Source organism: Vidua macroura, chromosome 4 (assembly GCF_024509145.1).
Source record: "Vidua macroura isolate BioBank_ID:100142 chromosome 4, ASM2450914v1, whole genome shotgun sequence".
Lineage (NCBI taxonomy): Eukaryota > Metazoa > Chordata > Aves > Passeriformes > Viduidae > Vidua > Vidua macroura.
In genome coordinates, this window is record NC_071574.1 from 22,364,046 (window position 1) to 22,390,204 (window position 26,159).

Consider the following 26,159-nt stretch of genomic DNA (forward strand, 5'->3'; position numbering starts at 1 on the left):
TCTAAACATATTCAGAAGGATTTTCCAGTGCAAATTTCTTAAAATGCCTCTGAAATGCATTCAGCCTGGTATCTGAAAAACTGGTGCTTATATCAAGTGTGTCTTGGACCCATTTCCTCCCTCACAGGAGGAGGAATTATTACTTGCTTTTTCTAGTTTTTTTTTTTTTTCCCCCGGTTTCCACAGTGTTTTTGTTGACCAGGAGACAGGGTAAGTCTGAGGAGCCTTTTGTGAGCTCTGAATAAAGTTTGCACTGGCACTGGAGCCTTGTGTGTCCCCCTCAAGCCTCCTGACTGGCTCCCCAGAAATTTCTTTGTTTTCCATACACACACTTACTTAGGTAAAATAAGGCTGCACTGTGTGATAGGAGCTGTTCTCCATGGAATTTCAGGCGTGTCTGTTAAGTGTAAGCTAGCATATGTAAAAAATAGAGAGGTGTCTTTGGCTTGCTTCTTTGCCAGACATTTTTCTTGGGCTGTTTTTGCAATCTGTTTCCCTTGCAACACACTTCCAGAATTATTTTGATTAATCTTCCCATAGCTTATTAATCTAACTTCTCATGGGTTTTCAGGGCACAAGACTGAATCTGACAGACTTGTGTTTCACCATTCCTTGGTTCTTGCAGTGTTAAAAGCCCTTGCCCAAAGGTTGACAGCAGAGCATTCACAGCTTGCAGGAAATGTTAGCTTGCAGGGATGAGCCTCGTGTTTGCATTAGTTTTTTTCTTGGAAAACTTTGATTTTTTCTGTAAGTATTCATCAGGTGGAGAAGGAGGAGTTCAAGAGTTATGGAACAGAGTTAAAATGTGAATGCTAGAGGCAGAAGGTAGGTGTGTCATTAATAATATTACAAGTGTTCTGACATGGAAATGTTCTTGACCTGAAGCTGACCTATGAGTGTCAGCTGGGAAGTCTGAGAAAGTACTCACACAGAGCTTGGTAAATACTTAAGGTTTATCGTTCCTCCCTCAGCTTCCCAGTGGTGACACTGGAAAGCAAGTGGGAGCTCTTTTCCATAATATATTGATTTTCTTAAATTTGTATTATTTTTTGTCCCTTCAAATCCTGTATTTTCTAGATGGTGAAACTTGGGTCATCACTGTACAATACCCTAGTGAGTTGCAAAATAGTAGTGGGGCTAATTGTGGGCATTGTACAGCCTCTTGTAGAAGATAAGTGCGCTTCTGGAAAGATCCATCACTGTATTTGTAAAGCTGGATAACAATAACTAGAGTTTGAGAGTGCTTCTCAGTGTAGATAAATGTGAAGTAAAGTGTTGAGGAATTAATTTTGTAGCATGAATTTCAAGTTCAGTGTTTAAAAGGTTGAACCTCTTATGAGGGGGATGCTGCTGAGGGTGCAGTGCATCTTTGGAAGTGAGACAAAGATGGATCTGTCTTTCTGCAAAGAACACTGTATGTGCACTTGCAGCCAACTGATTGGAGGCTGTAATTCCAGAAAAATGGTGCATTATTTCATGCAGCCTGCCGTAGGTAGGCAGTATGGCACAGTAGAGACTTGCCAAGCTGCAGTAGCAGCCTGCCTGTTGAATTAACAGGCTGAGCTAGTGGCTTGAGTTTATTCTATTTTTGCTTTGAAGACTCAAACACGCAATACAAAGGGTGTCCAAGACTATCAGAGGTTTTGCCCTGAGGCCAGTAACATCCTCTCTGTCCAAGTGATGGCTTCAGGCTTTTCCCTTAGGAAGCTTCTTGCTTGCAGTTCCTGGCACATAAACTCCCAGAGGTGATAAAAAAATCAGAGGTAGCTTATACCTGGATTTATAATCGTCTTTTTGTTTGGGATCATTAGGGTTTCACCTAATTTCTAAATGAAAGTCTGTCTCCAACATTCTGTTGCCTCAGGAGCTGGCATGCCATGTAATTCACAAGCCTTAGAATTCAACCACAAAAATGGCAATGGTAGTTTCCAATCAGCATTACAATGAGCCTTGTGGGCCTCCCTCAGAGTCTGCTTCCTTGCCATCTTCTCCCTGGAGGGAACCTTTTCTGCTTGTCTGAAATCCATTTTTGCTTGTCGAGTAGCCTCTGCTGTAAAAGATGACTGCTGAGTCAGCAGGATTTTCTTACTTCTTCTGACTGTTATGTTCCAGACAAAGGCAGCAAAGAGGTGCTAGACTTGAAAAGTTATTTGACAAGCATCAATGAGCCTCTTGGATGGAGAAGGAGGAAACTTTCTTTTTTTAGCACCAACAGTGTTAACAATTCTTAAAGTTGCAGTGGGACTCTGGCCTGGAATAGGTTTGATGGGTTACATGTCAAATATATTCAACAGTACAGAAGGATGTTTCGGCAATAATGAAGTTGCAGACATGCACTTTTTGCATTGTGAAAGCCAATCCTAAACTACTGTGTCATTTTCAACCACTGCTGCTATTTCACATCAGAGGGTACTTACCTCTCCTTTCTCTTTCAGTCTGCGTTAGCACTTTTATGCCCTATATCTCCACTGCCTCAAAATGTACCTGTAATAAAGACTTGGATCATGAGTCTCAAAGGAGTCTAACGTGCACCTTCAATGCCTCCATTTGAGCTACACAAATGTCTTTAAATATCTTTTCAACATTTGAAGATAATGGAATGTAAGGTCCTACTTTGTGCTTCTCTGGGCTTGTGCACACTGTGTACAGCAAATCCACCAGTGCTGGTTCAGGACAGCTACTGCTGTTACCAGAAGCCTACAATTGCCATAGCTGTTACTCATTAAACTGAGCATTCAGATTTATTCTCCAAACTGTGAATAACTTTTTTATCCCTTACCTGGAAGAAGATTCTAAATGCATGAATTATTTACCCTGTAAATCTAGAGACAACAAAAAAAATCAAGGTCATGAACCTGTGTTTTGGCCTCATGGTGTGTTCAAGTTGTTGCATGTCATATGGGCAAGGCAATACTGTGCATGTGCAACATTTGTAAAGTAAAAATAGCTTGTGGATTTTTACTTTACAAACTTGGCACAATCTGTAATTCTGGGAATGACCCTGGTGAAAATACACATGGTGCACATGTGCTGTGAATTTGTTTTTCTTCGATAGAGGAAAGAATACAAGGCTTCTAGTGTGTTATCGATGGGTTTATAAATTGTGCAAAATATGTTTTTGGAATGGTATTTCACATATGTATTTGACTATATTTCACAATGTTGTTAATTCCCTGGTTTTGATGTACATTTGTTTTGCAAATGACCTTTATTAGTAATTACTCCTCTACTTTGACTGTTTTAAATAAAAGTATTTTATTTTCAGCTTCCCAAATGCAAGAGAGAAATTAAAAAATTTTCTTGCTATCGGTGTAATTAGTGGCTACTTGCACTCCATGTGGATTGTGATTAAGTTCAGTTTTCATCATGTGTGTTTTTAAAGAGCTAAAATAGTTCTGCCAACCCTTAAAATATAAAAACAGCTGTAGAGGCAATATAAAATATTGTGCATGTTTTTTAATTACTAAAAAAACTTACAACTCTTTTAAAATGAAAATTGTGAAGGGGTTCAGTTGACTATATTGACTTTTGGCAGACCTTACTCAAATGTCCAGTTCTTAGAAAGCAGCTTCAGTGTGTAACTACAACAGCATTGTTGGTGATGACAGACTAGTGGGTGCTGCATTGTTGCACCAGGGTGAGGGAATGTCACTCCACATCTCCATTTCACAAGTACTCCTGTTCTAGCAAGAGGCATTTATTTGCTTTTCCCTCATTTCTGAACAGTGATTCCCTGGAAGCTGCCCAGCCTGCTCCGGTGAGGAGTGTCCCTGCCTGCCAGGAAAATGTGGATGTGAAACCTGCTCCTGCCAACACCTCACCTGCCACAGTCCTCAAGCCAGCAGCACCCCTCGGTTCTGCCAAGGGCTGGCAGCCTCCAAACCAAGCAGGTAACTTCCAGAGAGGCTTTTTCTTGTTCACCTAAAGGCCTTTGGATGGCTCAGGAAAACAAACTTCACCTTGGGCGTAAAAACTACAGGCTTCAAATGGCTGTTTGTGGGTTTTGAGAACAGGCCAGTTTGCTTGGAAAAGAGAAGAAAAACCAACTTAGCCATTTTAGTAAACCAGTAGCCCTTTGTAAGTAGCCTCATAGATGTAATTGGTCTCACAAACAAGCAAAATCAGTTGCCTCACACCTCTATTAAAAGCATTTATACCAATCAATTATATGTATATACACCCCACAGTTTCATCTTGGTGCTTCCCATGATTCAAGCATATCCCATGCTATTGCAGCATAGGTTGATATTATCCATATACATGTGTTTTCCAAGTGATATTTTCAGAAGTACTAATTAAAAAAAAAAAGGCTGAAGCATTAGAGTGTTCATGTATTTGACATGTGTAGGTTTTATTTGAGCAAGGTGCCACATTATCACGTAGGTTTGGGTTACAGAGATTTGTGTAAAAGTTCTTACAAGGACAATTCACATAGCTACTACCATTGAATGAACTTTGGTGATTTCTAACCCTTTGAACCCAGACCAGAATGTCTTATATCTGGAAAGCATTCTGTTTTCTTTATGAGCACTCCTATGTTATTAGATAATACAGATACATTTGTACGTGTAATTGTGTTCTTAAGTTTTCGTAGTATTACATGAAATAGTCACTTGGGGTAATTTTTTAAGCTGAATTAGTCTTTGGTGCTGAATTAAACTTGTGTAGTAATTTCAAAGGATCTGGGAAATCTGCATTATTAATTAAGCTGTAGCTTCAGATTTTTCTTGCTATTATGAGTAGTCTTGATTCTCTTTCTGACAAGATAATTTGTAATAAGTAGCTCTGTTTGTTTGGTTTTGTTCTATGTAAGGGTTTTCCCTCTTTGGAAGTATGTCCAGTCCCAAAATCGAACTACAGAAGCCCTGGCATAAAAATAAAGAAAAAAAATGCAGTGTCAATGCTGCATGTTTTATAATGGCTTTGGCACTTCAGATTGAATGACTGCTGTGGTTGGTAACAAGTTGGCGTATTTTGGTTGGGCTGTGCAGTTCTGCAGGAAGCCTCAAGATGGCAATGCACTGTCGTTGCTGTACTTTCCTGGCAAGCAGTGAGTCTGCTAATGAGGGCAAGGTAAAGACTTCTTAAAATTTAGATCAGTTTAATTCTAGCATTGTTTTACTTCTCTGAGTTAGCTAGAATTAGAAGGGGAAAAAAACTCAAACTGAACAGTAGCAACAGAAGCCCCAACACTCTTTCAAGTTATGTTTTTGATAGCACGTGTGCTTAAGGCGAGCTTTTGTGGGCATGTCATAATCCTGCATTTTTCTAAGTGTCTGGTTGTGCTTAACGTTTGATATAACTTTGTCTCACCAAGTGATGAATAATTATTTAACCCATCAGTTTGGAGTTTCTGTAGTACCACACTCATTTTTAGTATGTTGGTAGGTGTTTCACTACTAAATCCTACTAGCATGCTCTAATATTAATAGGAGTCAAATGTTTGAAATAGCCTTTTTTTTTTTTTAAGATGTTCATGAAGGAGAAAGATTTAAAGAGATTAATTAAACTACACTTGATTCTGTAGTGCTCTGAAAATCTATGCCTGTGCTCTTGCATAATGTGAAAATCTTGGGGGTTTTTTTTGGTTTTTTTTTACATCAGAGATATTGAGTAGGCAGGTGAGAGGGAAAGCCAGGTGGAGAATTTTTGATTATTACTTTAAAGAAAGCTTAGAAAGTCCATACTGATAGAGAAGCTGATGGAAAGAAATGGTCATGGGAATGTCAGCTTTGTGCTGCCTTGATGAAGCATTCTGAGATGCACTGTTTAAGTTCCAAAGAAGCAAAGCCATTACCTCTCCCCAAAAATATTGGGGTAGCCAGAAATAAAAGCTGTGGGAGAAAGAAGCATTGAAGACTCAGAGTTCTCTAAAACTGGAAAGTACAGGGAAGATATGCAGCAGTGTGAATGGCAACTGCCCAGGAATTAACAGGGTGGGAGGAGGTAAAATGTCCTAGGTGCCAGAGGAGCTTCAGTTAACATTTGCACCTTAGGAACACAAAGAGTCACCCATGGGAAGCCAGTCTGTGCTTGTCCCCTGTAGGTGGAACAGTGTTCAGACAGGTAGAACTGTTTCAATAATTGAATGTTTTGATAAAATTAGTCAGATGTTGAAGAAAAAGAAAGACTAAGTGTTTCAGAGAATGCTTGGACTTTAGTTCTGTTGTTTCTTTGCAGTCTGAGCATAAAGTTTTCCTTAAAGTACAATTTCCAGTGCTCTACAGGCCAAACAAAATTTGGCTTCATAGGCCATAAGCCTGACAAAGTTTTAGACAAAAAATCTCCTTTGATTTCATAGCTGAAATCTACCTTAGGAAATAATTAGAAGGAAGATACAATCTTATGTAAATGTATAGCAGTATGCTATTAACAGCAGAAATGTATTGGGAGCACAATTTTGTAGCTCTGATACCACTCACCCTTCTAATGAATATTGTTTATAACACCAAGTTGTTTCCAAAGCAAAACAGGCATGTCATAGGATTTTGTTTGTGCCTGGGGAAGCTGTAGGATGCTGATTGATGGTGTGGCATGAAGATTACCAGTGATTTTATTAAGTTGTCTGACTTCAGACGTATGTCATTTGGGTAGACAGCATCTTTTCAGTTATTATTTGGAATCTCTCTCTGTTGTATAGACCACCCAGAGAATACCTTTTTTTTTTTTTTTTTAATAGAAGTATGATGGCTTCTTTTTTAGCTTCAGTGTAGGGGTTTGGGGTGATTTGTTGTCTATTATTGGTTTTTCTCCTTTGAGATTGTACAGAGATGCCTGGAGGTGTCAGAGGGATTCTGTTGTAAATGAGGTATGAGCTATTTCATGACCTGGCCACAAGATGGTCCACAGTTGAACGGCTGAGATAGTGAACCTGGAGATGCTTCAGGGATTGGATTTCTCTCTACAGAAGTCAGTCATGATCTGAGTGGATTTCACAATGATAACACCTTTGGGCCTGAATTACCCTCACTGGCTGTGAGAGCCATTCATGGAGTATCCATGAACGCTACTATGCTAGTTGCCCACTATGCTGGTAACAGAGGTTTTATTCCTCTTTGGAACAAAATCCTAATATTACAGGATACCTCAGTGGTTTGCTAGAGAAAATGGGAGGTGGTTGCCTCATGCTTTTTTTAAAGGCATGGGTAAGAAGCTGAATAAACTTAATTTTTTTTCTACTGTTGAAACAAGTAAAAACACACTGTTACTGTCTGTTATGTGTGCAGACTGGAATTTATAATAGTTCTCACTTCATTTTTGTTGAGCTTCATTATGAAGCTCTACTCACCTACCAGAGGCAGAAGATTTTTACATGATTATTTTAAATTCAAAGAATGAAATAACACAGAACATCCTGGCTATATTGCAGTGAGCTATTCTGTATTTGATAACTATAACTCTACACTTACATAGCATTGCTCGCCCCCAAGGAACCCCAAAGCTCTTTCTAGTCCTGGGCAAGGACACTGTGCATGCACAGGAATGGCTTTCACTCACCACTGCCATGCAGCCACCTCGTGGGTGAGAGATGACAGCTGCTTGTCAGCGCGCCGTGACATTCCATAGCAACTTGAAAGGAAGTGAATAGCACCGTGGCAAATTGAAGCTGCCGGGGCAGTCTCAGAAGGTGTAATTGCCTGGTAAGCACAGCTACACCAACTGGAGTCAGTCCAGGAGACAAACTGTTCTCAGGGAGAGCGTAGCAGGATCTGTGATGGTCAGGACTTCCAGGGTTACGTTTATTACATAAAATTACCTTCTCTTTCCTGCCATCTTTCAAACCTATTGCTGGGGGCTGAGCTGCTGATGCGTGGGGACCGCATGGGCTGTGTACCAGGCACAACATTGCCAGTCCCACACCCTGCCTTCCAGTACGGGAGCTGGGCAGGCAGCATCCTGCTTGCTTGCTGGGGTCCTGTGGGATGGCAGGGTGCCTGTGGGGAGCTGTTATAGCTGGTGGCCAGAAAGGCTGGTTTGCTTCTTGGAAAGGAGAGTTTCATTGCCGTCGATGCCCTTTGTTCCTCCTAGGCTTTGCAGCTGAGTTAGAAGAATGGGATGGGGAAGGTTTGTGGTAAAAGTGTTCAAAGCTGCTGTTTCAAGCATCTCTTTAACTCAGATGTGCCAGTTTCCTTATTCCCAGGGTCTCTCTCAGCCTGGTATCACTGGGATATATAATCCCTTTCCAGCAGAGCTGCTAGGGAATGTCAGCATATTTTGCAATATGCACAACTGTCAGTTGCCTAATCCTGAGCAAGCACATGTGTTAAGCACATGATCCCTTCAGCAGAGGGAACACACTTAGAAACTGGCTGCAAGCACATAAAAAGTACTCCCCAGACAACTTTGTTTTAAAAATTTTGCTATTTCCTTGAAGTTGTTTTTGTGTACCTGGTAGCCTTGAATTTACCTCCTCTGGAGTTATCCATAGCTTTCTTGCTGCATTTTCTTTTTGATATCCCATTTCTGCAATGATATTAAAATTTAAAAAGCAAAAGAAAATGTAAGCCTGTTCCTAGGCGTGGCTTGACATCCTGCTCTATTGGGAGTTTGAGTCTTTGTTTCCTTCCTTGCTACTTATTCTGCTGCTTATTTATGTAGAGAAAATGGGATAAAAATTATATATTAAACTGTGGAGTTTGGCCATCAGGGCAAACAGAAAGGAGCTATGAGAGGGAGGAAGGCACCGAGATCCATTGTGCAATCACAAAATGCTTGCACTGCCAGTAAGTCCTTAAGGGATTAAGTACCATAAAGGGATGGACGGCAGCACTTTTTGTCGTTGTCAGTCTTGTTTTTCTGTGTTTCATTTGTAATTGCACCAGTCCCTATATCAATTCTCTCGATCTTGCAGGCTATACAGGCTGACTAAGTTAAGTTGATAGCTTTGGGAATACTTCTATATGGAAAAAGCAACCAAACTATTGTCACCATCGCCGTGTTCATAAAGTTCTGGAATATTGTTTTGAGGACAGTCTCATAATAATTTGGTTCATTTGTAGAACAGGAATTTAAAGACAGGACTAATTATAGGAGCTCAAGGAGCTACTTCCCCATTGAGGGCCAAGGTCTGAATATGGGGAAGAAACTGGGTTAACATTGCTAGTCATTAAGACAAATTCTTACATTGTTGTTATGGCCTCTGTTAAAAATAGGTCCCAAAACATTTCCACGATTTTTCACTGAAAAAGGTTGTTAAAGGTTGCTGCTCCATGATGTAGTCACCATTCATAAAAGCAGAAATCCTTCTCCATAAAAGTGTTATGATTGACAGGTCAAAATACAAAACTTTTCTGAACCTGGCTTATGGACTGTAATCAATTTTTCATCTTATCTAGATTATTATATCATCATGTGACAGCAAACCACAAGAGTTTGTTCTTACAAGTTAATTAATGTGAAGTCACTTAGCCAAGCAAAACCCATTGTGAAACCAGAGTAATTTATAAATGTTAACCTTGATGGCAGTGTGAAATTTTAACTCCTGTAGAGTTAGTGAAAAAATGAGTGTGTTTCTAAAACTTGAATGTTTATCTTTAAGAACGGGCAGATAATAGTAATGATGCAGAAATGTACCACCTGCTTTTTAGAGACAGAATGGCCTAGTGTGCCTCAGTACAAGATCTGCTGAATAGCTTTTCTATTGTAAACATGACATTAGACAATTTTCCTGTGGTTTGGCTTTGCCAAATTCACGTGCTATTGCACCAAGTTGCACCCTTAAATGAATTGTTTGCAGTAATTGGACAGATGCATGTTTCTTTCTGTGTTCCTTTAAACAGAGATGCAGAGATTTTTTTTGGCTCTGTGCTTATTTCACGCACATCAAGTGGGAACAATCACTGACTTCCAGAATTTGATGTTCATTGTCTTTGATTTGTTAAAAAGTAACTTCTTGTCACAGACTGACTCACCAGATCAGTTCCTCTCCATTAGCTAGCACCAGCTCAGAGCAGTGATGTGTCCTGTTCAGATGCACAGGTGTAGGGCATCCAAGAATTATGCCTAATATTTTTTCACCAAATGAAAAACCAGTATTCCTCTGGTAAATGCATTCTTATTGGAATTCAGTGTTAAACATCAGCTTCATGAAATTGACAGATAATTTACATGAGACTGGACAGACATGCTCTCTGCAGACATAGCCAAGCTGTCGAGTTCAGAAGAGGAACTAAAAGCAAGGGGGGTAAAATCTTATCTGCAGAAAGCTACCAAATGGGTTTCTATACTGCCACTGCAGAGAAATGCAACACTGTAGTACAGGACTTCATTTTCTCTTTCTTCCTGGGTCGCTTTTTTGATAAAAGCAATGCCAGTTGTGCCAAATTTGTGACGGTATGTGATGTAACAAATCAGAAGGAGACAGGCTGAGCGAGCCAAAACCACCATACTCATTTTAATTAAGATGCTTTACAGCTAATTTACCCAGAACCTTTCCAGTTGAAAGGCTGGTTACTAATGCAGGAACTATTCCCTCGAGTTGCAGGGGCTGTTGAAATGGGGCCAAGGTGACACCTGTTTTGATTTTCCACGGGTGCATGCAGCTTTCACCCGGCATTTAAAGACATGATAATGGTTTAGTTTGTCCTGTTCTGCCTTTAATCAGCAAAAGGAGTTTAGCTCTGACTGTGTTTCCAAGACTTCATAAGAAACAAAAAAAACAACTATGGAGTACAGGGGTTGAACTTCGTGTTTGTTTGGCGGGGGGGGGGGGGGGGGGATGGTTTGAGGTTTTGTTTTGGGTTTTTTTTCTCACCTTGTACTTGTCCTGTAGCATTCTGCACTGAACTTGTGGGATTTCATGCAGGCCTGGGAGTGGATGGGGTGTTGCATGCAGCCAGTGCAGTAAGCTGATAGCAGAGCTTTTCAGACACGTTGCTTCATCCGGCCATCTGTTTGGTTTTGAGCAAAGGAACAGGAAGATTTCTTACACTACAGATATATTAAGAAAAGTCAAAAAATTGTATGAAATGTATGAAGCTTTATATTTTCTGTTTATAATACAGTAGTTTGATTGCAGTGTATAAATCACTGAGTTAGAACACTTCAAAATGAAGTTCTGGCACTCCCACTGCTACAAGTAGCATTGTTATTTATAGATATTACATGAAGGCTGATGTTATGTTTAAGTGAGCGTTAAACAGTTCAGGCTGTTGTATTGTTGCTATGCACCAGAGAACCTCTGTCAAAGTGACTTTGGCACTGCTGTGTATCCGCCTTTCTCCCTTTGTCTTCCAAACCTTTCAGCAGTGTTTGCAGTTATCCATGTGCTCAGCGATGGAACAACCTATTGTTAGACTAACAAGGGCAAAGTCACGCTGGGATTTTTTAAAAAGGAAAAAAAACAGGCAGTTCTTTACCCTGCCTGAAAGATTGTTAAATATTAAACTAGCCATACCAAGGAGTTCAGTGAAAGCAAACACTGCGGGTTTGATAAACTTAAACCTAATAAAGTAGAAAGTTAATAGTCAGGTACAGAGTGTTTTTGGTTTTAGGAAAACAAAAAAGCAGTGACAATACATCAGTGTAAATCAATAGTGCTTTAGAATGTTTAATTAAAAAGAGTGAAGTGAAGCCTACAAAACTCCAAAATTTGGCCACAGACATCTTCTCATGAGTTGCAGAGAACCCAAATCTCTCTGATACTCAGGTTAGAACAGCTCCTGCTGGAGTGTATAATTCTTATAAATTATTTATTTTATTTATTAATTGAATTTATTGATTTTAGTTTTAAATCTTCAGACCACCCACAAAAGTTGTTATCCTTTGTTACATTTCAAGAAACGGAGGTGGCAAGAGGAAATATGGCATGTGATTGTGTCATCAGGATTGTGTCATCCCCCATTACTAATCAGTCACCATTTGCAATTAAAAATGTGCATGCACCTCAACACATCTTGGATACTGGGGCATCTATCTCCCCAGTATTCCTTGAGAACAAAGGTGCTAATCATATGTGCAAAATATAAAAAACAAAGTATAAAATACAAACTACAGGAGAGCTCAGACTGGTTGCCAAGAACTGAGAGGTTTTCACTTAGATTGTGTGTAAAGATTTGTACCTACTTTGGCATTCCTCATGTGCCCTGGTAAAATCTTCTCATTGCAAGAAAAAAACCCACCTGCATCATTTTTTTGGGTCTGATGTTTTTAAATCAAGTGGTTGTGTTTCAGTCTGAAAGATTTCCAAGGGAATAGAGAAAAGGAATGAGGGGAAGAGAATACATAAACTTAGAGTAGCCCCTCTCTATCTGCAGTAAAAACATCTTGTTACTCTTAACACTGGAGTGTTAAACTTGCTGTTGAAGTAGAAGGAATATATGGGAAATATCAGTGTTCTACCTAAACAAGCAAACAGGCCTAATATTTGAAGTTCTCTAGCTACAAGAGGAGGAATAGTGTTGGGAAAAGTACTGAGAATTCATACAGATTTAAATGGGGAATTAATAGTGGGGGGTTTTTAAACCAAAAGCAAACCAACTAAATGAAAATGTCACCACCAACAAAAAAATGGTCTGTGGGTTGCAGGGGAAGTAATGAACCTTTAGTGAAGTTACTGAAGTGTTAAAGGTATGTTTGTGGCCTGTGGAAAGACAGAAGTGGCCAATAAAAGCTATCCTCCTGCTGGTGTTCAGAAGGAAATGAGTAAGATAAAAGGCTGAGGCAAATCAAGCAGTGAGGAAGGGAGAATGATCTATGATGATAAAAAGGGAAATAAATCTAGAGAACTGTAGAAGAAGCCAGTATATCAAATAAGATATTTGATATAGGTATAGATATTACAGTACTTTACTGGTGTATTTTTGACTGTACAGGACCAACAAGGTCTTAATGTGATTATCAGTAAAGAGAAGGAAAATCCTTGTGAGAATGCTGTGGGCACAAATCGGAAGCATGGGCAGAGAGTGTCCTCAACACTAAATGCCCAGCTTGGTTTTGCTCAGGTCACAGCTCTTGCTTGTCACAGTATTAATTTGTGTGGTTTCTATTATGTTTTGCTTAAAAGAGAATTTTTGTTATAACATGATGGACTATCTCCTTCTCTCACTTTTTAGTGCTTTAAATAACTTGGAAATGTCTGATCTAACAGCTTTGTAGAGAAGGTTTCTGTAGACAAATTCTCCTCCTGGCCAGTAGTAACTTTGAAGTTAGGTAGTGTTCGGAAAAGCATCATTCATAAAAACAACAGTAATGGAAGCTGTAATGAGAACAAAGAAAAGAGAGCAATTGTGATGTTTGTGCTTTTTTTTTTTTTTCCCTTAAGCAAGCAGAAAGACTTTTTTTTTAACTATGCAGTGCAAACGAGACAGCTGATACGTCTGAATGGGCTTTGGGATTCAGTAGATAACCCAAACAGAAATTAGCAATACACTAGAAGCTGTGTTGCAATTTGATTTATGGCAAAAACAGTCTTCAAACAGATTTGGGTTTAGTGTGTATTCCTGTCTCATGAAATGGGATCTGAAAATTGAAAAACCATGTGTGATGACAGAGGAAGAAAGTACTATTAATCAACACCACTTTTGTTCATGTCTTCAAAGCTGTTCTGCCACCTTTTTCATTTTTATCTCTTCCTAGGTTTCAGCTTAGCAGGCATTTATAATCTAAAGTGAGCTACAGTAGCAGAGTGACTTATTCAAGATCAAGTGCCTCTATTCCTAAATTCTTTCTGCTCAGGAATGTTGAATGATTCAAGAATAAAGATGCTATTTTTTCAAGATATTGCAAATTCATTAGTTATGCATGAAATAAAGTCTTGTTTTAAAAAAGAAAAAATAGAACTAAAACAAGCAACACTTATGAATTGTTATACGTTTTGCTACTTCAGATTCTGAAAAGGATCCAAAAATATGTCCGTCTTGAAATGACTTGATATGAGAAATTTTTGTAAACCAACCACTTAAACAAACAAACAAACAACAAAAAAAAAGAGTATATTTCTTCTTCATATGCAAAAAGAGTAAGCAAAAGCAGGTATTGAGTCCATATCAGCAGGTTAATACCAAGTCTAATTACAGTACAAATGCATTGTTAAACAGGATTTCTCTTCCAGATGTGTTAGCCTACATGTGAGTAGAGGAGGGTGTTGCTATAAGTTCAGGGTAATGTTTGGATTAAACTGTGTAGTGCTTGGCTATATTCTGTAAATAGTACAATATTGGCATTTATGTTGTATTTTCTGTGGATTCAGTGTTGCTTAAATCTCTCTTCTCTGTGAATTAGTATAGCACTTCTCTTTCAGCAGGGAATGCAGTGTTTTGCCTGAAAAGTTCTTGCAACTTTCCTGTAGGTCAGAGGCTGATCAGCATGAAGAGAAACAATTTTAAATTTTTTCCCTGGAAGATATGAAAAACGAGAGAGGATGAGTAGCACAAAGATTAGCAGCTCCACAAACTAGTTTTTTTGCAAAGCTTCATACCTTCAATGCCTTGACCCTGGTGTTGGAGAGCTGCATATTTGCAGCAGTAGCATCATCCTGCACTGTCTGATGTCTTGGTCATTGCTTGGTTGTTTGCCTCTGAGTTTCCACTCGGGTCTTAATTTCACTCTTTGATTTACAAGGTTTAGCAAGGCTGCACTAAAGACAGGGCACCAAGTAAACACTCCAGGTTTTTTTGCCTGTGGTTGCAAACAACAGGCTATGGAAATGTGGGCTTTTTTGTAATGTACTTGAAAAAGAAAGATACCTCCTCTTGACAGGAATAACTGCTCCCATAAACCCATGTTGTTGTAGCATGTACGTTACCAAGGTGCATATATCAATAGAGGGAAAAGAAAAGCAGAGTGCTGCTTGTTTCTTCACTACCCATACAACAGTATCATTTGTGCCTTTTGTTTTTGTAAATGCATTTTTCAAACCCAATAAAAGTTTGTCTATTCTCCAGCTCTAAAATCCTGAGTACACATGGATGTGTATAGCGTATACATTTCTGAAAATGTCAGGGTTTTATTTGTGTCATACTTTTATAAGGAGGATGTGAACATGACCTTTGGAGTGCTTCAGATGGCAGAATCCACTGATCTAGACCAGTCTTTAATTTCAATGTAGAAAAAAATTTTGCTTATACAGTACTCTAGTTTAAATTCCTACACATGTTGTATTGAATGTATGTTCTTGTTTAATGTGTTAGTAATGATGTATGATCCATTGCACTCACTGTGAAATTCTTGAGTAGGTATGTCATTTTCTCCTGCCTCTGTTCATATACTGATGTTCTTGGCTTCAGCTTTTGTATCTAAAACAAAATAATGCCTTCACAGGTTGTATATTCTTTTACCTAACTTCTTCAACATGTTAAAATTTGTCCACTACCTGTCCAAGTTAGCCAAAACCATTCTGTGTTATTTCACAGACATTTCATAAAGTAGGTAGGATTTTCTTGGTAACTTATTGGGGGAGGAGGGAAAAATGAGTGCTTTTTAATATGTTCCTTTAAGGAGGCAGGTATACACTGGACAATGATGTTAGGCAAATGCTGTTAGTTGCTTGTGTTTCAAGTTAATTTACTTGGTACCGAAAGATGGTCCTCTAAAAGCTTTTGGCATTCTTTCCCCAGCTCCTGTCAGTGGATGGACATCAAACAGTATTAAATCACCTGGAACAACTGCCCCGAGTGAAAAAGCTGCAACAACACCTCAGCTAAATGAGCAAGACACGTTGGTTCAGCGGGCGGAGCATATTCCAGCGGGGAAGCGCACTCCCATGTGTGCATACTGTAACCAGGTCATCAGGTGTGTATCTGCTTGCTGGGGGCACACTTTGGGGTGCGCAGAATTGGCTGTATGGCCAGGCCCAGAGAGTGGTAATGAATGAGTGAAGTACAGCTGGCCACTGGTCACCAGGGTTGCACCCCAGGCTCTGTATTGGAGCATGTCCTGCTTAATATCTTAATCAATGGTCCAGACTGAGATCAGATATCAAGATCACACTTAGTCACACTTGCAGGTGGCTAAGTTGGGCAGAAGTGTTCCTCTGTTGGAGTGTGGGGAGGCCCTGCAGAGGTATCTGGACAGGCTGGATCAATGGGCTGAGGTCAGTTTTATGAGGTTCAATAAAGCAAAGTCCTGTGTCTTTCACTTGAGTCACAACAACCCCAGGCATCACTACAGGCTGGGGCAGAGTGCCTGGAAAGCTGCCTGGCCAAAAAGGACATGGGGATGCTGATCAACAGCAGCTGAACATGAGCCATCAGTATGTCCAGGTAGCCAAGAAGGCCAGTGGCATCCTGGCCCGTATCAGCACTGGTGTGACCAGCAGGACCAGAGCAGTGATTGTTCCCCTGTACTCAGCACTGGAGACCACACCTCAAATCCTGTGTCCAGTTCTGGGCTGCTCCTGACAAGGACATTGAGGTGCTGGAGTGTGTCCAGAGAAGGGCAACAGAGCTGGGGAATGATCTGGAGCACAAATCTATGAGGAGCAGCTGAGGGAGCTGGGATTGTTCAGCCTGGAGAAAAGGAGGCTCAGGGAGGACCTTATCCCTCTCTACAACTGCCTGAAAGGAGATTGCAGTGATGTGGACGTTGGCTCAAGAGTCAGCAGGTTTATAGTCATATCAGCAGTCAACAGTCCTTCAATTATTCTTTTATCATTATGGAAATAATGTTCCTCAAGTGATAGGATATAGCCACAAGATGTGATGGGGAGGTTTAGATTGGATATTAGGAAAAGTTTTTTTGCCAATAGGGTTGTCCAGCTTAAACAGGCTGCCCAGGGAGGTCTTGGAGTCACCATCCTGGAGGTATTTAAAAGATGTGTAGATGTGGCACTTATGAACATAGCTTAGTGGTGGACTTGGCAGTGCTGAGTGAACAGTTGGACTTTATGATCTTATAGATCTTTTCCAACCTAAATGATTCTATGATTCTGTGCATCCTGCAGCCTCTCTCACAGTAGGGCTTTGTTTTGTTTTTGTGGATTTTGATTCTTTAGTCACAAGTGGTTTAAGGCTTCATTTTGGTAATGCAGAACACTGTTTTCATGTGTAGTTTATCTAACAAAACCGAGAATTAAACTACTTTAGAGGAAAAATATTGTGACCTGCTAACAATCACAGTCTTCCAGTCTATTTTACAGAGAAACAGAAAGCTGGATGGAATGGAGTAAATGTAAGACCAAAGAAAAGTAAGCAAGTTAGTTTTCATGTATACACCCATTCCAATAGAATTGGGAGTATTGGCTAGTTGGAAACCAATCAGAGAGCATAGCCTTGGAAAAACTAATGTTGATTTCTAAAGTGTAGTTTCTAACTGAGAAGAAGAAAAATAACATCCCCAAGTGATGTTTTAACAATTACTGGGACTGGATTGATAATAATTTCCTGTATTGCTGGATTTCAAGCTCTTTGATGGGCTCTCTGGCCTTTGGATATTATGGTAGCTATTGTCCATTACTTGTATAACATAGGTAGGAAACATTAAGCATCACAAACACAGGTTTGCCAATAGAGATTAGGTTAAGTAAGTTCTGCTGATCCCATAAGATATCCTACCGTTAGCCAGAATTTTGCATGGAGGAAGAATTGAATCTTGGTTGCATTGTTCCATCGGTGATTTCTGACAATTAGTCATCATTGTCTCATTCAGGGAATTGTAACTGCTTTTATTGCCAATGTGCAAATCATCCTTGTTTTCATCCACCTTGCATTTTATTTTCCCTGAAATAAAAGGATTATTGAAAGAAATACATTCTTCAAAAGTGTTTTCTTCTTGCTTATTCAGTCATTTGTCTTGTTGAGCTACAAGGGGAAAGTAAGGTTTTTTTAAATAGTATCTTTTAAATTTTTTATCTATATCCCATGTTTTCAGTGGACAAAATAAGAGAGCCTGCATTGTGTTTCACCAAGATTAAAGAAAGAGACTTTTATTGATGAGAAAGTTCTGAAAAATGAGGAAGTCCATAAGTTGTATAATTTTCATTCATTATAATAGAAAATCAGCCTTTCCAGTATGGGTTTTTGTAGCCTCTTGAGCCCTGGCTTGGATTCTACATCAGAACCAGCCAATGCAAATCACTTGATCTTTAGAGGTGAAATGAGTCCAGTTTGTTTGCTTCCATGAGATTTCGGTTGTGGTAGTTCACTACTAGTTCAGTTAGCACTGCGTTGATTTTACAAGACTCTTTACTAATGGATCTGTGATGTTTTGGAAAAGTTATTCCTACTTCCACTGGATAAGTCAAAGAAACAAAAATACATTAATCTAACCCCCTTGAAGCAGTAGAAAGTACATTCCCAACACAGGTGCACCTATGCATCTTAATCCAGTTGTTTTTTGGTGTTTTTTTTTTTTTTTTTTTTTTTTTTTATTGGTGGTTTTTTTTTTGTTTGTTTGTTTGTTTGGTTTTTTTTTCTTCATTGAAAAAAATCAAATACTAGTATCAGAAAAGGCATATTTATTTTTGGGATGAAATTAATCTGATTCCTTGAACTGTTTGACCTATACAATAATTCTGTCTTTAGTATTCTATTACTTTTTGTTCTCTGGGATTTGGATTTGTGTCTAGTAAATAACATGCAAGAAATGATTCATTTTCTTTTTTTGCACTGTTATTTTAGTTTTAAACCAAACACAAAGTGGACTATATGCTGCATTTTTCATACAAGAGACTTCCTTGCCTTTTACAGCAGTTGCGGTTTATCAGGGTGTGCTGATGCTTTGTGCTGTGGGGTCTCAGTCCTGAGCAGTTCCCCTGTCCTCTTGGCCCTTAAATCACTTTCTGGTGCTCCCCACTCCCCTATTTTGATCACAAAAAGAGATGAGCTGCTGCCCTCTAAGTAGGGCAGTCTGTTGGTCTGTGGAGCAACATTTACTCCTTAGTGGATAGTGAGGGCAAACTGCAGAGGCCCCACTTGATTGTACTTAAGCCATTGTCACCTCTTGTAAGTGACACCTTTTCATGAATAGTAATTGGTATCCACATCTGACTTCTTTGTAATTTGCAGTTGGTGTTTAAATCCTTATATTTCTTCATATGTTAAATGCCTGCTCAATTATTAAAAGCAAGTGTTCCGAAATGAATTGATGTGCATTAATCAATGCCAAATATGCCTCATGTTCACAGTATACAGTGGATGTGGAAGACTGCAATGGCATTTTGAGTTCAAGTTTTAGCATAATTACACTTCATGCCCTCAGTGGTACCTTTACCTATGAAAAGGTAGGAGGAGGATCAAATGGCATTGCATTGTACATCTGTTTTGAAGCCAAAATGCATTCTGGAGTTGTTACTTTACACTCAGGCATAGAATAACCATGGCTGGATGAGCCAAAACCTTTCTTAGAGACACCTTATAACTTTTTAATATATCTTCAATTATTCACATAGTGATTGTCTGAAGGTTCCAGTTTTTCCAAAGCTTCATTAAGTAAGCTTTTCTTTCCATGTCTAAAACAATCAAAGCTGTAGGCAAACTAAATTTCTCTTGATCTACTTGCTGTGACGGTCTGGCAGACTTCTGGCATTTCCCGAAGAAGACTTCTGGTTCCCAGACAGCCTTACCAAGTTCTGCACTGCAGAGTTGGCTCTTCCTTTGAAGTCCAAATGTGTTTTCTCTGGATCACCATTGTAAACATACTCTTCAGCATGGCTGCTGTGAATGATGACTTGGCTTTGTCACCTTTTCATAAAGCTTAATTGTTTTTGAAAGCAAAAAGCACAAAGGAAAAAGTAAAAAGGTGCTTCCCTTCAGCACCTCCTGTACACAAATTGTATACTATGGCATTTTCAGGGGAGAAGAAGAAGAAACTTGGAAGAATGTAGAACTGCTATATGGTTAACTGTGAAGTGATTGGCCTTCCTAACATGTGGAAAGCCTTTTTGATCTCTCTACCACCAAATTTCAGTTCTGGCTTACTATCATAATACAAGCCATAAGAGAGACTAAATTACTGGCATACTAATATAATACATCACAGTCACACTGATGAAGTTATATTCAGTTATGAGCATTAAGTAATTGAAATTGCACTTATGTTTCCTTTAAGTTGCTCACTTCTCCTTTCAGATTGCCCCAATATCATTGTTACATGCAGAACCCAGATGTCTGAGGTGACTACTAAAATCACGTACCTTTAGAGCATTAGATTCTGCAAATACTCTTGTAAATCAATCAGAATCTCTTTCCAAGAAATAATAAATAAATGACTAGTTTGTTTTCATCTTTGAGTTCCATTCACATGGTCTAGGTGGTAATGCCAGAAATTTGTTCAGAAATGCTCAGCATGTCAAAGTAGCCTGGGGTTAGAGGCACATTCATAGCCAACTGTTGCCAACTGTTGGGTCATCCCATATCCCATTTGGACAGTAGGAATGTGGGTTTTTAGCACTGCTTTTACAAATATGTTCTAGTTGATGGAGGCGTGTGGGATTTTTACTGGTTTTGGTATTAAATGGGGAAGAAATGAAGGATGAAGACATCTACAGCCATCTTCCTAGCATTCCATCCCCCTAGCTACTTCTTTCACATTGCGTGAGTGTGGGCATCCTGCCCCCTTACTCAAATTGGGACTTTAAAGTCCTTTTCAAATTAATAGAGGAAATAAATACGTTTCATTACTGGAAGCTATCATTTTGATGGCAAAATTATGCAGAGACTGGGAACACCTCCAAGTTCTGACTATCATGTTTTAGCGTATTTTACATGGCAGGTATTTCTTTTTCTTTTTTTTTATTCTTCCATATTCTTTGGGGCAGCTTTTAAGTTGCAGGAATCATTAAGCCGCAGTATCAGCTTGACATATTTAAACTGCGGCCTGATTGACAGTAAAATTGTGTTTAGAAAGTGTTCTTCTGGACATGTGTGCACAGGGAGTCAGTGCACTAATGGAACACCTCGTAGACATTTTGCAGGGCACAGCCCCAGCTGTCTGGGGGCTTTGGGAGAGGAACTCTGTAGGTGCACTCTCAGGCTGTTCCTGGTCTGTCTGCGTTCCTGCGCACTGTCCTGAATGCCTGACCTCAACATGTCAGGGCTGTAAACTCTGGAGAGCTAAATACACACATGTAAAAATTCCTTCTTCTCCTGTTGCTGGCATGCCTGCTTCCCATTGCAGAGCTGAGCCTGCAATGGGATGCAGATGGCCAGAAACTCAATCCTACCTGGAGCCAGGAGAGCGTCTTTAGTGTCAGCCCTGTGTTAATGAATCTGTTAAATTAGCCTGTGCTGACACGGCACTCTGAGGGCACTTTGTTGTACATAAGGGCTTGTATTGTTTGATCAGTACATAACTGAGAGGGCATTGATGTAAAAAGGTGCTTGTAGAGTAGTGGGAGGGTATTGGGTTAGGTCTGCGTTTGCACTGCTCAGGCATCCGCTGGGAGAGGGGCTGGAGAGCTGCACTCAGCCCCAGCTCCCTCCTTAGAGCTTCTCTTCAGGAGCCCTTTTTTATTCTGTTCCCTCCAATAAACAGGGGTGAATAAAAGAAACTGGCCTGGACTAAGTATGTTCATCTTGCAAGGTCTTTGGGTTATCCTAAATCTTTGCGTCTATACTAAGCCTGGTTGAGTCCATTGTCTTGGACTTCTTATCCTGCTGAAAATAGATAGCGTCGCCAGAGAAAATGTAGAAGAGAAATCACAGTCTTTACACTCAATCCTTGATTAAATTGCCCTCTGTCCTCAGCCCATTTATATTTCTATTTTAGAGTCAACATAAGCAAATTTCAAGGTGGATTTGGGGGGAGGGGGTTATTTGGGTTTTTTCTTTATTGCTCTTGCTTTGTTCATATGAAAATCTTACACAAAAATATTCTTGTAGATTGATTACTTGATTTCCAAAAAAATGTTTAGCAGTAGGTAGTCATATTAGTACCTTTCAGGTTCTTTTCAGTGCAGTATTAGATTAGAAAAAAAATGAAAGAATTACATCTTTTCATTTTTCACTACTTGGAAAACTTCCATGTTTATTGGTGTTGGAAAAACAGGAAATCTGGTGGGGGAGATGAACCACAAAGTTCATCTGAAACCTAAATTATGGAAGGTTGAGTGTTGGTGGGATCTTGGAGGCACCTCTTTGGAGTAAATATGTTCTCTGAAGATATTAACATACTGAAAATATTTTCAGATGAATATAGAGACAGTGATATAGACCTGGGATTCATAAGTTACAAACTGAGAAGTTTTTGATGATTGAAAAATGGATAAATTTCTTTTCTATTAACTACATTGCGTTAACCAGACAAATGCTATTAAAAGTATAGTTATTTTGCATTTGCAAATGATAGAGGAAGCTGCATGTTTGGGAAAAAATAGACCCATTTTAATACAAAAAAAAAAAAAAATTGTCCTATCACTAGGATGGGTTATCCTGTAAGAAACTTGTTGGTTAGGAACAGTGGTTGAATTTTTGTCTCAGAAGAAACTGAAGTTATCTGCTCCTAGTGGGGTCAAGTCTACATATCTTTGTAGACTCAATATGAATGCAGACTGTAGGAGAGCTGATCATGTTACCGAGTCAAATATCTCTTTGCAATAGATGGAATTGGGAACATGGAAAATCTTCTTCTTCACTTCCCTAGCAGACACTTCAGCACTGTATTTAATGTAGTTCTAAAATAAGATTCCTGAAATGCGGTGAAGTGAAAAGAATTAGTGTTTATTCTGGGCAGGTATTTCTAGGAGAGAGTTCAATGGAGATGGATACAGTCAACACTTGGAGCTTTCTTAGACCCTGTAGGAGGAAAAAGGGATGGAGCAATGTATGTGTGTGAACAGTGTAGTAACGGCACAGAGCTATTGCAGATAAATCTATTAACGGCTTTTGCAGGAGCCCAGGTCCATTTGCTGACAATATCTCTTCTTTCTAATCAGAGGACCCTTCTTGGTGGCTTTGGGAAAGTCATGGCATCCAGAGGAGTTTAATTGTGCCCACTGCAAAACCTCCATGGCGTACATAGGATTTGTGGAAGAGAAAGGGATGCTGTATTGTGAGGTCTGCTATGAGAAGTTCTTTGCTCCTGAGTGTTCAAAGTGCCAGAGGAAGATCCTTGGGGTAAGTGACCAGCAAGTGGCCTGTTCTTTGGTGGGAACAATAATCACAGTGTTCAGTGTTTCTCGGCTATGAAATTCCATTTTACCTGGCCCAGTCTGCATTCTTTAAAATATACTCTTGACACACCTTTTCTGCTCTCATCACATACAAAATATGCCTTTGGATCTTCTAATGTTGAAGCTTTTCAATGTCTTTGGGAAAAGGTGCTGTAGGCTCCTTGGCTCTTCTAAGCTCAGCTCCTGTTTTCGTGAAGCTGTTCAGTAGCTGTTGCCATTATCAAATTTTCCTGAGCAACATGGTTTTAATTGGCAGCTTTTTGCAGAATGGGAAGGGAGAAGTGGGAGATGGAAGTAAAAATAAAAAATCCTCCTTAGGTGAACTGAGCATTAAGAACACACTGCTTACTAGATGAGAAGTACTGAAATATTCCCAGTTTTAATGTAGATGGAAAGATGTGTTCTCCTACTGAGTACTGATTTTGAGCCTGCCAACTTATCGGCTGCTGTTTCACTGCAGACAGCAATGTGTCTGCATTCTTGTGTAACTGGGGTCATGCAGGGCTCTGGCAGCACAATTCTCAAGTCATATTTGGCACTATAGCAGCTTCCAAAACAGCACAGAGCAGTGGTAATTTTCTGTATGATGTCTTCTGATTAACTCTTCACAGAATTCAAGAGAAGGGAAGAGATACTGCTTTTCTTATTTCAGGGGCCCATTATGGGTGAGATCCTGATTAAAATTAAGAATTTGAACAAGTAAGCTGTTAAAATTTGTCCAACTCTATGTCAAACCTTCCAAAGACCCTGAAGAATTGTTCATGAAAAATAAGGAAATGTACCATAAATAAAGCACGTCATTAAGTTTAACATCACAGACCTCGTATGCACAACCCATTTTCAAAGTAGCAGCAGGAAACGAAGTATTCTTGAAATGAATCAAGTGTGGAGGCATGGCTACCACAATTCTAGTCATCACATTGAAGTAATGTGTTCCTAACACTTTTTCTAATCCCCACAGGAAGTAATAAATGCTTTGAAACAAACTTGGCATGTTTCCTGCTTCGTGTGTGTGGCCTGTCACAACCCCATCCGCAATAATGTTTTTCACTTAGAAGATGGTGATCCCTACTGTGAGACGGGTAAGAAGCAACGCAACCAAAGTTTACTGCAGTTGTGCAGGAAAGCAGAGCTCAGTAAGGTTGGGGAAAAAAAATAATTCTTTTTTCTGAGGCTGCACATTAGAAGCGCCCCAGAAATTTCATGTAACTTTGATTTGTCAATTCAAAGCAATAGCTGCTGCTGTAGACTCTTTAATTTGCAGCAGGAGGAGTTGGTGAGGATTTCTTCATCAGCTTCAGCAGCAGCAGGCTTCTTGTCACTGATTTTTACCTATTCCTGTTAAGTCCTCAGCTGGAGTATCAGTGATATATCAAAGTGTTAGTTTTAGAGTGACTTTCTGGTTGGGTTTAAAGTAATCTTAAGTTTACGTAAATCTGCTTATTTAGCAAACACAAGCAAATGCCAGTGGAGTAATGCGGTTTTCTCTGAATAGCCTTATTCACCACCTGAGGGGCTTCCAAGAGTAGGCAGTCTGTCCAGGTAGTTTTTTGCAGGATCCAGGATAAAAAACTGTCAGAGGAAAAATGCAGTGATACAATTACAGCACTTGAAAGCCTGATGAACAATATTACATGAACGATGTGACCTAGAAGTTCAGACCATTTCTGCTTTGGTTTTTAGCACTTCCAGCTAATCATAACATTTTTTATAAAATCATAAAATACTTTGGGTTGGAAGGGACCTTAAAGATCATCTGGTTCTGGTTCATCTGCCAATGCCTCCCACTAGACCATGGTGCTCAAAGCCCTATCCAGCTGGCCTTGAACATTTCCAGGAATGGGGAATCCACAGCTGCTCTGGGCAACATGTTCCAGTGTCTCACCACCCTCACAGTAAAAAAGTCTTCCTATTATCCAATATAAATGTCCTCTTTTAGCTTAAAGCTATTCCCCCTTGTCCTATCACTACCTGTCCTTGTAAAATGTCCCTCTGCAGCTTTCCTCTAGGCCTCCTCCAGGTACTAGAAGGTGCTGTAAGGTCTGCCTGGAGCCTTCTCTTCTCCTGGGCTGAACAACCACAGCTCTTTGAGCTTTTCCTCAAAGGAGAGGTGCTCTATCCCTCTGAGCAGCTGTGTGACCTTCTCTGCACTTGCTTCAGCAGATCCACATCCATCCCATCTTGGGAACCCTATAGCTGGACACAGGACTTCCAGTGGGGTCTCAGGAGAGCAGAGTAGATGGTTCAGAATACCTCTCTTGCCTGCTGGCCACTTCCCTTGTGCTGTAGTCCAGGGTACAGTTGGCTTTCTGGGCTGTGAGTGCACATTGCCAGGCCATGTTGAGCCTCTTGTCAACCTATTATTATTAGTATGAACAGTGTTTATTTAAATCAGTTTTCTAGTTTGCTTAAAACTTTAAATGTACCCTTCTGAGCTAGGAAGGAAATAAACAATTTGTAAAACAATTCCCACAAAATTGAAAAGAGACAAAATTGTATCAAAATTATCTGTTTTCACAGTGCATGTTGTGTTGGAACTGTCAGTTGGACCCTTGTTATGGTTTTCCTTCTACTCTTAGGAACATTACAGTTTCACTAGATGTAGAAATGGATTGACCAGAAAAGTTTTAGCATGAAATTCTAATGACCTCTTTGGAGCTTAGATTTCCTTCTGAGCTGATCCAAGAGTTGTTCACAATTGGTGCCAGGGAGAGTGCTCGGTACTGTAAGCATGAGGGAAGTAGGCCAGTTTATCCAAAATTTCTCTTGTCAGAGCTGCTTTAATGAGATGTTGGCAGATACAAAAGGACACAGTAGGTTATTGCTAACTTGGTGACAAATGTAGAGTAGGGTGTTACTCCTATTGAATTTGTGGAGCAGCAGAGGAAACGGGTACATGAGTGGCATCCTCCAGTGTGACAGCATGGTGAAATTTCATCCTGAAGGCATGTGAAGCCCCTAATCCTGAAACCATTTGATGACTCAAAAATAGTACTGGAGGAATCAATAATTCCCCTTTGGGTGGAAAGCTCATGACAGGATTTGTTCTTTTAAGGTTCAATTCTTGTTCCTGCCACCAAATGACCCACATGTCGTGCAGTGCATTGATTTGTGC

At 39.7% G+C, this 26,159-nt stretch overlaps 1 protein-coding gene across 3 annotated transcripts in view; it reads left to right on the forward strand.

Annotated features, from left to right (window-relative positions):
• The window catches only part of PDLIM5 (PDZ and LIM domain 5), a 125,822-nt gene that overhangs the window by 93,567 nt on the left and 6,096 nt on the right, over positions 1-26,159 (forward strand). For all 3 annotated transcript variants that reach the window (XM_053975856.1, XM_053975857.1, XM_053975858.1), the window contains 4 exons: positions 3,727-3,890; positions 15,555-15,729; positions 22,808-22,988; positions 24,006-24,126. In XM_053975856.1, coding sequence (XP_053831831.1) covers positions 3,727-3,890; positions 15,555-15,729; positions 22,808-22,988; positions 24,006-24,126 — 641 coding nt within the window. The remainder of the gene's footprint in view (positions 1-3,726; positions 3,891-15,554; positions 15,730-22,807; positions 22,989-24,005; positions 24,127-26,159) is intronic.